The sequence below is a fragment of the Porites lutea genome, chromosome 8 (assembly GCF_958299795.1).
Source record: "Porites lutea chromosome 8, jaPorLute2.1, whole genome shotgun sequence".
Classification (NCBI taxonomy): Eukaryota; Metazoa; Cnidaria; class Anthozoa; order Scleractinia; family Poritidae; genus Porites; species Porites lutea.
In genome coordinates this window covers 28,461,578-28,473,871 of record NC_133208.1, presented here as the reverse complement: position 1 = coordinate 28,473,871, position 12,294 = coordinate 28,461,578, and the positions used below count along the sequence as shown (strand labels likewise).

At 37.2% G+C, this 12,294-nt stretch overlaps 1 protein-coding gene across 4 annotated transcripts in view; it reads right to left on the bottom strand.

Annotated features, from left to right (window-relative positions):
- The window catches only part of LOC140946667 (kinesin-like protein KIF13A), a 32,440-nt gene extending 20,709 nt beyond the window's left edge, over positions 1 to 11,731 (bottom strand). For 3 of the 4 annotated variants that reach the window (XM_073395776.1, XM_073395777.1, XM_073395778.1), the window contains exons 1-15: positions 11,496 to 11,731; positions 11,325 to 11,406; positions 9,938 to 9,950; positions 8,571 to 8,628; positions 5,637 to 5,729; positions 4,661 to 4,758; positions 4,481 to 4,569; positions 4,261 to 4,348; positions 3,707 to 3,841; positions 3,398 to 3,510; positions 2,825 to 2,939; positions 2,332 to 2,484; positions 1,965 to 2,162; positions 1,282 to 1,416; positions 132 to 173 (exon numbers count right to left, since the gene is read on the bottom strand). In XM_073395776.1, coding sequence (XP_073251877.1) covers positions 132 to 173; positions 1,282 to 1,416; positions 1,965 to 2,162; positions 2,332 to 2,484; positions 2,825 to 2,939; positions 3,398 to 3,510; positions 3,707 to 3,841; positions 4,261 to 4,348; positions 4,481 to 4,569; positions 4,661 to 4,758; positions 5,637 to 5,729; positions 8,571 to 8,628; positions 9,938 to 9,950; positions 11,325 to 11,406; positions 11,496 to 11,547 — 1,464 coding nt within the window. In that variant the 5' untranslated portion in view covers positions 11,548 to 11,731. The remainder of the gene's footprint in view (positions 1 to 131; positions 174 to 1,281; positions 1,417 to 1,964; positions 2,163 to 2,331; positions 2,485 to 2,824; positions 2,940 to 3,397; positions 3,511 to 3,706; positions 3,842 to 4,260; positions 4,349 to 4,480; positions 4,570 to 4,660; positions 4,759 to 5,636; positions 5,730 to 8,570; positions 8,629 to 9,937; positions 9,951 to 11,324; positions 11,407 to 11,495) is intronic. The other variant, XM_073395779.1, reaches the window with a different exon arrangement.
- Positions 11,732 to 12,294: the final 563 nt, after the last annotated feature.

Here is a 12,294-nt window from a genome sequence, read left to right as displayed (position 1 = left end):
GGAACAATTAGCAGTCTCACCAAACCTTTTGAAAACAAAATCACTGAGTGAGCCAAAAATATGCTTAAGGTTCAATAAAAACACATTTCGTAGGAAACAGCCATACAGTATAACAAAACTTTTCAACTTACTGGATTATGAACTCCATCTGGTCTTCCAACAACAGTGTGTTCCTACAAACAGAAATAAAAAATAAACAATAAGACTGGCATCAGTTTGGCAGATTTTGAACAAATCATACAAAAATCCTTGGAGAAAGGCTGAGGTCAGAGAACGAACACCAAACTTGATACATATGACAATATGAACATAGGGACCAAGAATTGAACCTACATAAAACAACAGAGGTGAAAGATAAACATCAATGTACTTTAATAGGTACAGCCACACAGTGATAGATGAGCCAACTTTGCCATGTACATGACTGTATGTAGTTACAGACTTTGTCCAAATTATTACCTGAACAAGCTGAGAAGTGATTCAAGTGATTTGAGTATTAAAAGACAGCTCTAACTTTTTAATACACAGAGGAAATCCTATGGTGTTAACATTCAAATGAAACCTCTTCAGCATTACTTTCATATGGTACTATTTTATTTATTTAGTATGTAGGTTTAACTTTTGAGTCTGTGGATAAAATCCTATGGTGTTACCATTCAAATGAAACTTCTTCAGTAGTACTTTTACATGGTACTATTTATTTAGTATGTAGTACTAACTTTTTAGTCTGTGGATGAAATCCTATGGTGTTACCATTCAAATGAAACCTCTTCAGCAGTACTTTCACATGATACTATTTATTTAGTATGCAGTTCTAACGTTTGAGTCTGTGGATAAAATCCTATGGTGTTACGTTACCATTCAAATGACACCTCTTCAGCAGTACTTTCACACGGTACTATTTATTTAGTATGTAGTTCTAACTTTTGAGTCTGCGGATGAAATCCTGTGGTGTGATCATTCAAATAAAACTTCTTCAGCAGTACATGTACTTTCACATGGTACTATCTGATTTTCTGCATTTTTTCAAAATGAATTATTTAGAAATTTTATGGATTCATAATCTGTTTTTGGATTTTCCTTAAAAAAAACACGCCCTTTGTTGACTTTTGACTCGAGCCACTTTGGGGAGTGAAAGTGTTGAATCGTTAGATGAAAGAAGATCATCAAAGTTATAGATGCAACTTTTGCACTTGCAAAAAGAAAGCCTGAAAAAATTAATGCTTGTATGGGAATGTTAAATCAGGTGGCAGTTCAGTGACCATGTAACAAGAGAATTACCTTTAAATAGTACACCAGCAGCTCATTCATTGAAGGATCAGCATTTAAATTAACAAGGTAAAATTTGGACTTTTCTACTGCAATACCAGATGACTGTACAGAGATACCCATTTCTTCCAATGCTTTGTGTCTCTCCTACAAAAACACACATAAGAAAAACAAAGTAAACAAATACAGCAAATAAATTTGCTCCATGCTCAATTACCAAGTAACTGGCTTTTTAACCAGGGACATTGAATCACATCATTGGAAACAATTTTAAAAAATAATGTTTCCAAGACTGCACAACAAGAATAAATTGCAAGAAGCCCAAAAGTGCCTAAATTATAAATTCAGTGCAACTACTACTTAAAGTTTGTGTCAGTTTTCCTGTCACCCAAAAGCAAAAAAATTATTTCAGGAGCCACTGGGTGCTGCTACTGTAGAACACCATTCAGAAAGATCATGTAAATCATCAAGTCAAAAATCCAACTAGATGGCCATCAACAAACAATGACCAAGGCTTGGACTCAGAAAAACTGTTAAACCATTAATTTTTAGCCAGTTGTTATAGTATGCTCGAACCTAGGAAATTTCAGGCACAAAAAATAAGGGATTCTAGGCCAGCCATTGCTCATTTTTCTGTTAATATTCATTTTTTTAATACTATTGAGAGCCTATAAGACAATCGTAATGTAAATTACCTGTTGGATTTTCTCTGTTTGTTTTTCCTTCTGTTCCCAGGTCATGGTGCATTCACTCATCAGTTTTTCACTTTCCGACAACATCTCTTCAATCTCAATCGTCGTTTCTCCAGGCTCAACAATGTGCGATTTCCCAGCGATCTTGGCTGCCAGCATTCTTTTCAAGCGATCAACTTCTTCACGTAATTCACGAATGATCTAAATACATGAAAGTAATATTTTCGAGCCTTAGAGAAAATGAATTTCGTGCATACATGTAACTTTAAGAGTTAAACCTAATTTTTCGAGTATACCATATTATATTGGGTATTGCTATTAAAAGAGAATAATATATTGTATAACACAAGTCCCATTCGATAATAAATACCTTAGCATTTGGATCTTCATTGACGACAGCATGATTCACTATACGCTTTGCTCTGTCAGCATACCGCAGAGTGGACAGTGTTTCTTCATAGTTATCCGCAGCAGGACTTATTGTTGCCACCATTACAGTTTTACTATTGCCACCAAGGTTATCCTAATGATACAGCCACAAGAGTCCAATATTAATCATGCTCAGTGGCCACTTCACAATAAATCTGAAATTTGTAATTTACAATGGATGCCTTCGTGTATGTATGGCAATGTTTTATATGTTATTCCTGCTCTGTCTTAAAGGATCAGTGAGAATCAATATTTAACTCCTACTGCCAATCATGGCTACACAAAGATATCCTGAACATTTTTTTGGCCTCATCACACAGTTACTAATAGTGACTTCAACAGTGTACATCCCTAGTGACTCTGACATAGTAACTCCATGAAGCAACTGCAGCCAGAATGCAAAACATAAACAGGGATTAACAATTAGCAATTACCTTGAGTAACCATGTGAGCACTGAATCTCTGTAAGGAACATGCATTGCTTTTCTTCCTTTACCTCCAGACTGATCAGCTAAACTTGAAATGACTTGACCCAGGGTTACCAATGATCTTAAAGATAATAATAAAACTTATTGAATGGAATATAAAGCACCATGAAGTCCCAAGACAACTTGATAATGCAAAACAAGTGTAATTTTTCATGTGGTTAAGTGCACTTTAACTGAATTGACAACAGAGCAGCCAAAACAGTCTACTTTCTTGAAGACAGAGACCTTTGGGACCGACCCTGACTGTCCGTCTTAGAGAGGTGTCCGGCTTATTGAGAGTCGAGGTAACATGACATTACTGGCATTATTGGCTCTCCCTTCCCATTCTCTTATTTTCCATTGTAAACACGGTAAGATGGGTGTCTGGACAACTTGGCGATGTGTAGGGCTCATGGCTGGGTGGCAGAGATTGCCAGCCATGGGACCAGTCGTCTGTCTAGGGGCCAGCTGGTCACAGTTGAGGTCCCCAGACATTCCAGCCTTTCACCCATCTTCCATACACACATTGTGCTCTTTTACCTGTTGATGTTACTGCCCTCCTTTAAACGCACTCCTTCAGCTCCACTTTTGCTTGCTCTTTCACTTCCAGCTAAATCAACAAGACTGAGCTTGCTTACTTTTTCACCGACTGACTATAAATGAAAAAAAGAGATATGCTAGTGAACATCTTAGACAAAAGTAAACAAAAATAACTGATTGTTTACTGATAATTAAGGTGCTTTAAAAGTAACCAAGAGAGCAATGGCAAAGAGAACACCAAGAACATTAAGAACAGTAAGCTTTATAAGCAAAAAATAATAATTTATTTGGCTCAGCCATTGAACTTACTTCTGTGTCTTTGTCATATTCTGATCGTGACAACACAATGTTAAAAACAGCATGAGATCTGCTGCTTTCAGTGTTCATGTTGGTGGCAGCAACAGTTCTAGATTTATTGCCTTCAATCATAAGAGTTTCAATATCCTAAAAACAGATGGTGGATATGAGATTAGTTACCCAAAGTTAAAATCAGAAAACAAAGAATTATTGGATGGAGCACATTTGTAGCACAAAAGTACTAACTAAGGACATTAACTTTAGATCTCCTTGTGGAGATGGGACCGCCATTTTACGAGGTCAATAGAGCCATGCAAAGGTCTAGCCATTTGCAGGACAACGGAAGTACCTCCAATTCTCAGTTATTTTAAGACCCTCAATACTGGTCGATCCCTGGGAAATGAATAAATTTCCACTTCGGTGTAAAGTTAGCTCAATTTTCTCATAGGGGGAAATTCTTCAACAACAGAGGTGCCAGTAAACCAGTAGCGTGCAAAAATGGAAATAAAAAACATTTCAATAAACAAAGTGAAAAGAAAAACTGAAAATCACAATGTTTTACTCACCTTGAAAGAGGAGACAACGAGTTTTGTAAGCCCTTCAACATAAGGTCCTAAGATCTTGTGTTCACGGACTCTCAAGGTAGCATGATTTCTAAATTAAAGTAGAGCAAATGATTTCATGCACAAATCCTCAAGGTGGTGAAGGGGAAAGTGTTGAAAGCATAATTATGTAGCTGAACATAGAAATTTAAAAAAAACCTGAAAAGAAATATTAGTTACGTACCCTCTTGGGCAAAGCAGATCCCTCACTTTTTCATTATAGATCTCAATGTAAGAAACTTCAACTTTGTATGTAATGTTCTCATCATCATTCTGGAAAGCGACATTGTAAATAGCACAGCATAAGTACTAAATAAATACATGTAATGAAATAACACAAATGGTTAAATTTTTCCATATTAACCTTTGAAATTCTATCAAAAAGCTCATCACATAGCCGGGGTATAAGGCCCGTCTGGTTTTGATCATGGCTTCCCATCATGGTAAAAGTCTTCCCAGAACCTTGAATGGAGTATGAAAAGCAACATTTAGCTATTAAATACACTTAAAACTATGGTAAAACCCCGGTAACTCAAACTCTGAAAGGAAACGAAAAACGGTGGGAGTTAGCAGGGAATTCAAGTTATCGGGGTAAATTTCAGTGAAATTGTGATCAAGAGAAAGGGAAATTTGGTTCGAGTCAGTGAGGAATTCAAGTTATCCGAGTTCGAGTTATCGAGGTTCTACTTTTTTATAACATAGCCCTTTAGATGTTAAACCATATGCTCCCAGAGTTAATTTAATTGTAAAAATTTAGAGACATGTGTAGCTGTGAACTAGCATTTTTCTTAACTTTGAGTGTAAATCACAGGATATTACGGTGTTACCGCAAACCCCTTTGAGATTCAACCATATACTGTACAGCTGTTTGGAATCAGCTGAGATTTTTAAAAACTGATCATCAGAAATAATCAGATTGACTCCAAAAAATCATCATCAATTAAAATCTGACAGGATTATAACCAGAAAAGTTTCTTAAGGATTCCATTTGATTTCTCACCTGTATGCCATTCAAACTAAAACATAAACTTAAGAGTTTATTGACTGCAGACAACTGTAAAAGAAGCAATCATTACGTACTGTGTTTAAGAACACAACTAAAACATTCAAAATGTATCAGACAGGGTGATCAATAAATCATAGCTGCATATTATGAGTCCATTAAAGATACAACGAACAAATCAATCTCTCTCTTGGATTTGCAAGTACATTTATATACAAGATAACAGTCTTTTATCAGAAGTCACTTGCTTTGCTCCAGGCACCTGTTCAATTGCATCTCGCTATCATGTTACATCACAAATCATATCACTATGTACTGTACACGCACGTAATTTTACCTGTTTGCCCATAAGCGAAAATACAGGCATTATACCCCTCAAGGGAATTCTCCAAAACATCTGAACCAAGTAACTTGTAGACTTTCTCCTGGCCTAAGTATAAAGAAAGAAAACCTCAAAAACATTCTGGCCAAAGGGATTACTTTGCAGCATACACGTGTGCAGGTGTGACTAAAAGAGACCTAAGATACACTGTTTTCATGCACGAGTAGAGGTACACCTGTAAATTACCCGTATCCAAAGCCATAAAAATGGGTAGATTGCCTCTTATCCAAGAGGAATGCTAGCTACCGGGTAGAACAGTCAATGCCATTATCACGTCGGGGTGTTTATGGCTTGGCGCACGCTACTGGTGTACACGAGCGTAACACCGTGCCTTATGCACGATTCGCGCTCAAGAAAAGGCACGGTTTTTGTGCCAAAGCACGGGAAAAAAACATGCAAAGGCACAGATTAGGCACACTTTAGGCACAGTTAAGGCACGTTTTAAATATTGCTAAGGCACATTTTAGGCACAGTTTGGGCACAGTTTTGGCACCGTTTAGGCACAAATATTCAACGCTGGGCACTTTTTTGAAAATCTTTGTAACCCGACTTGCAAAAAAGAACAAACTTGGTACGAATTACAAAAATAATTCAGATCAAACACGATACAGTTAGAAGTATAGGAAGCGTAAGTTTTGAGCCGCGCCGAAAGTCTGGAAAATTGAAGTATTCTTCGACAGTCCGTGTTTACTCCGAGGATAAAGAGGAAATTCACACGCGATAGATGCGGTCTGAACCTTTTCCATTGCCATGCAATTTTATAGACTCGCTTTCTTTCGTTTCTAAAAGAAATCGTGAAAGAAAGTCGAAGCCATAATAACAAAAACAAAGCTAAAGAAGTAAGGCACAAAAATAGCCAATAAAAGTCGTAGAAAGTACTTTTTGCGATCGTGGTAAAATTGGCCTGAATTTGCATAACAACATGAAAAGTACAAAGTGGTAATTTGAAACCTTCATGCCAACGCGCGTTGTTTTTTAAATACAAAATGCGGCTGCTTTTTAAAATATTTCTCTAACTAAAAAGTAGGATTTACACTTAGTAGTAAAATAATTCAAGCTGCTTGTTTGTTTTTGTTTTCTGGCTCTGTTAGCAATTTAAGCTTTGATCGTATAATAATCGATGAGACGTGCCATTTATTTTGCTTCAAAACTCATCGGCGTGCAATCAATTTTTTCGTTTTCATTTTATAAGTCATATCACAAGTAAATTCTTTTTTTGAATGCAAATCTGCCCTCCTGAAAAAAACAAATATTTCGTTCCAACTAAACGCTCCGTTAAGAAGGGGAGAAGAAACCTAATCGGAAATGTTTTAACATCGATGGAATTAGCATATCAACAATGTAATTGAGCTGAGTACTTACTTTAAATACTCTAACCTGTTTAAGATTCCATTTTCCTGTTTGTCGGGGCTTTCCCTGCTGTCTCTAACCGTATTCTGAGTCATGTTCTTATTAGGGGATAAAAAGGTCGTCAGACCGTGTTTCTAGACTTCGTAAACCTCAAAACTGACATAATTGCCGTGCGCTCTTTTCGTTCGCTGTGGAGCTCGATAGGCTGGACACGATTTTCCGAGTGACTCAATATTTTGGCACAACTTGTGCACAGATTAGGCACAGTTTGGGCACAACTTAGGCACGGCTTAGCCACGTTTTTCAAAACTAAAATGCACACTTTATGCACATCTTAGGCACATTTTAGGCACAAAATCTTTATGCCAAAGCACACTCTAGAATCTGATTTTCGGTCCAACGCACGGTTTACGAATTTTCACGTTAAAAAAATGCTGTCTAACCTTACATATTTGATCTTAGCGTAAAAATGGGTTTCCCGAAGTCTTAACAGTTAGTCTATAAGGAAGGTTTAACTTATGAGCATTCCAAAAATTATTATTTCTTTTCTTAACAACAGAAAGTCAATGAAAAGCAATCTTTTAAATTGACGTTCGCGCTGCACGGAGATCGTATGTAGACAGAACATCTTTCTGAAAACGCCCTTAACTTTGTTGTTTTGCCATTATGTTCAGTAATTTTTAATACAGTTAGTACTCATAAGTCACTGACCTCTTCGAAGAAATTTTTCCGAAGTACTATTAACAGAAACAGAGAAATCCCACAATATGCGTGGTTAGACTGTAAATGTTACGCGAGCTGTTAAAAAATGGTCCCATTTTGAGCCATACTTTTCATATTTCAATTTTATTTTGGTCTTACAGCCAGAAAAAAAATATTGAATGAAAAGCTGTTTATAAACTTTAACTTCTTGCCAAATATGGATGCGATCTGAGTTTTAATAAGTTCATAAGAGCCAAACGATGTGAGATTCTTAGCCGTGTACACCAGTAGCGTGCGCCAGGCCTTATAGCAGTCCTTTTTATGACTGTGTGGCAAACTAGTTCACCTATCCATATCCATAGAGAGGAATGGGTCACTCAAACTCTAACCCTTGTCCTAACTCCTTTAGTCACACTGCATCAGCATCAAGTTTCTCCTTAAAATATCACTGTTAAATGAAACATGGTGGTTACAAGAATGTAGGAAATGATCAGCATTTATACAGCCAAAGTACATCCCAGTTTCTGGTTTCTGCACAAAGGAGTTTTGCTAAAACACCACACCCTCCCCCCAGTCAGTACGGCAGTATGTCACCGGAACCCAATCATACACCTGGGTGAAGAGAGACAAAGTGAAGAAAGTTTCTTGTCTAAGGAAACAACCTGAAGACAAATCTTCAACCCACAAATATATTTGTACGGAGTACAGATCTAAAGTTCAAAGTATTGACTGAACTTGCAAAATCTGTACAAAGGAGAAAATCAGGGAGTTCTGGGCCTTTGTAACATGCAAGATCTAAGATCTTAAACATAATGCCTAATATAAACTTTGTCTTACTTGCATATTTGCCATCAGAATCATCCATTGACCAAAAGCAGTGATCAAATGCAAATGTCTTTTGGAAGGAAAGAAAAAAAAAATTCATGTTCGTAATCAACTTCAAAGCTCCCATATTGTCATTACAAGGTCTAAAACTTAGGGCACAGTTTTAGGACACAGAGATGTAGAATCCCAACCTTTCAAAACCCATAGGGAAAACAAAATTAATTGAAATAATCCCTGATGTTTTAAAACTCAAGGTTATGAAAGACAGGAAGGGTATTCAGTGTTGTTTTGGGATATACATAAAGGAGTTTCTGGAAACCAAGAACTGAGAATTTGACTGAGTTTTCGCAGAATGAGGGTCATAGGTTCAATTCCCATGCAGAACTCAGAATTTTGTGGAGTTCTTCTTTCCACACATATTATTCCTTTGATTATTGAAGAGGCAGTAGTTCCAAGGCTGTGTTCTAGCAATCTTGGTGGCGCCTGGTGCCTAACTTATGCAACCAAGCGACTAGAAAATCTTAGCTTTTTTAAAAGAAATTCATATGTTGGGCACCCTAGATTTCACAGCTTTAGAGCACTGGGCTCCCTTCACTTTTTCTTAGAGAATAGCTTTGAGTTCAGCTATTTCATTTTTAAATAACATGTAAAATTGTCTCAAATTTTCTCCAGGTCTGCACTGCTAAAACACCTGAGCAACCACGTACCACTCCTTTGCCTAACATCTGTGTCCCATTTTTAGGGTCTGTTTACGTGGAGGTGGAGGACCTCTGGTAGGCGAGGTAAGACGCTAAGGTGGGATTACCCGCCTGTCCATATAATCTCTCAAATGGTCACCCCACTCATCATGAGATTACCGGCATATGGACAGGTGGGTTACCTCACCTACTTGAGGTCCTCCACCTCCATGTAAACAGGCTCTAAGTGTGATCATTCATGATTGGTGCAAATATTGGTGCATTTACAGCAAATGACTTCCAAATTTGGTCAACCCTAGCTCATAAAGAAAATAGCCCGAGGATAAAGCAAAATCAGAAGTGGAGAATTATTTTAAATAATGACTAACACTAAAATGTAGTAGTTCATGTTACCAGAGTGAAAAAAAAGAAAGAAAGAAAAACAATACAATAGGAATATAATGACAATAGGAACATCCCCTACATGTAGATAGTTTGGAGACAGTGTTACATAATAGTTTATGAATACAGTATATACACGTAGTTTGAAGAAACATCGTACAGTATTACTTTGCAGCCATGCAGAAACATTAATAATAAACAAGAATGCATTTAAAATATGTCCCATTTATAGCACAGGGACATATTTATCTGCATAAATGGAATTAAAAAACTTTTAAAAAAATCCTCCACATATAGTACCTTTGTGTGCTTCCTGTTTTAATAATCCACGAATAAATAGGAAAATAAAGACAAAAATTCAACGTTAGCAAATTACATTACATCACGTATAAAGTAAGATCAACATATTCAACAAATATCGGTGATTTCTTTTACTCATTTAGCAAAGAACGCCAAAAATTGCCGCAACTACCACATTGCCTGCAGCAACAAACTCTACGTGATTACAATGCAACTTCAACTTATTTAAATAAATTGTGAACTACTCTGAAATGTAAATATCTCACTGGAAAGATAAGACTCTTGCATGGTGAAATGTTTACTTTTTAGGCCTTTTATATTTACATATGTTTATATTTTAAAATAAAGGCAATGTGCCTTGAATCGTTTGTTTACAACTCGTGATAAGTGGCCGCAAGGAAACATTCTCGAAGGCTGCATGCATAGATAATTTCCACTTCAATAAGCTAAACACAACTTCCTGTCCTAATACAATACGACACAGTTTATCAAGACGCTATATTTTTAGTACATCCTTCGGTGAGATCGTTAAAACTTTAATTAAATAGCTGCCCTGAAATTAATTGGAATTTCAAAAACAACACTGCTGCAAACGATATAATTTTATGCTCAGAAGCCCGTGTAGTTGAAGTAGTAAAACAAATCAACACGATTGTCTTTCTATAATGAATATAAACGCAAATTCCAAAGAGCTTACTTCAGGTGGAAAAGAAAACACGCTTAATAACTTTAGTGACTTAGACAAACGGAAAAAGCAGGCAACGTGCTATTTTTTCCGACGATATATAGCGATAATAAACACGATAACAGTGATATATCTTGGTTTCAATACCGATTATGTAGGCGACTGAACAATTTAGACACCTATGAATCAATCGTATCTTAAATAAAGAGAGATACAAGTTAGCATGAAACCTGACAAATCTGTGACATTCTATTACTTTATCAAATTAAAGCTTAATTTTTGCAGCAAAAAAGGAAATATCGAGAAATTTGCAAATGAGCGGTCGATTGACCAACAATGTCACGCTTCCGTTAATCAAAGGATGTTTAGTCGTTTCCTGGAAAAATAAGGGAGAAAATAAAAACAAGAAAAAGAGAGTCATTTCCAATAAATGTGGACAGCTGAATACGATTGTCGTAAATCTTACAAATAATATAACGGTACTGGCTTCAGCAACTACGTTGAACTAGGACGCCTCCTTAAAATAAATAAATACCTTAAAAATCAAAGCAACCATTGGCAGTTTTACTTTGGTTATAATAAGAAAGTGCACCAGACAGATCGGAGTAAAAATACATGAAACCATAGGTAATCACTTCCAAAATATACAAAAACAAATAAAAACGTGTCGCAAAGACGTTCTTATGAGCTTAGCTTACGTACCTGTCTCGTGAGCCGGCGGTGGAATATAAAATCGTTTGTGTGTCATCCATTTCGACGACGCATTTGGTACCCAATTCAATTTCTGTTTAAAAAAAACAGACGGTAATCCACTTCAGCTTGTTAAAGGCAAAATGATTGCGAGGTTTTCAATCAAGAGTAAGGCAAACATACCTCGCCGATTGAATGGCCTGACACGAACTGCGACTTTAACTTTGGAACTCATGGTAGTCTGATCGCCGTATTTTAAGTCGAAACGGCGCCTTTATAAGCAGATTTGTCAGTGATTCAACGCCATAAGCCAGTCACTCTTCCAGCGAATGGCTATCATTCGTATTTTAATGGGAAATAGCTCTTTCGTTGACTGTTTTCCTCTCAGAATACGATACACGCGCCGCCATATCCTTTCATTACTTATTCACCGACATCCGGGAACTGTCGTGACAAGGCAATTGGTTTTCCGCATTCCTTATATGGAAGTCTTCCAATCCGCGAAAATGGCGCGAAAATATGAGACGTGATCATGAAGGAGACCATCCTCGGAGACCCAGGGGCAGTTAGTCGGGTCGATAAAATGTTCGTGGTGAAAGTTTACTGTAAGATCGAGACGAGCCCCTGGGATTCCGCTCGACCTATCCAAGATCGACTAAGAGGCGATGATCACACTTTGTTGTTTTCGTCTTAAGACCCGCATTCCGTGGCAAAACACGTGTTCTAGACTCCTCGAGCTGTATTCGGGATTCCAAAGCCCGGGAATCCGGATTCTACTAGCATAATTTTAACGGATTCCAGATTCCACAAGCAAAAATTTCCCGGGGCGAAATAGTTTCCGCAACACCTTTAGACTTACTACAAGTCGACCTCTCGGCGAGTAGAGCGAGCCTTTTTAGGCCCATCCAGCACAACTGCAACTAACGGACGAATCACGCGCCCCTGGGATTTGTGGCGGCCTTTTTTCCATTTCCAAGGAATC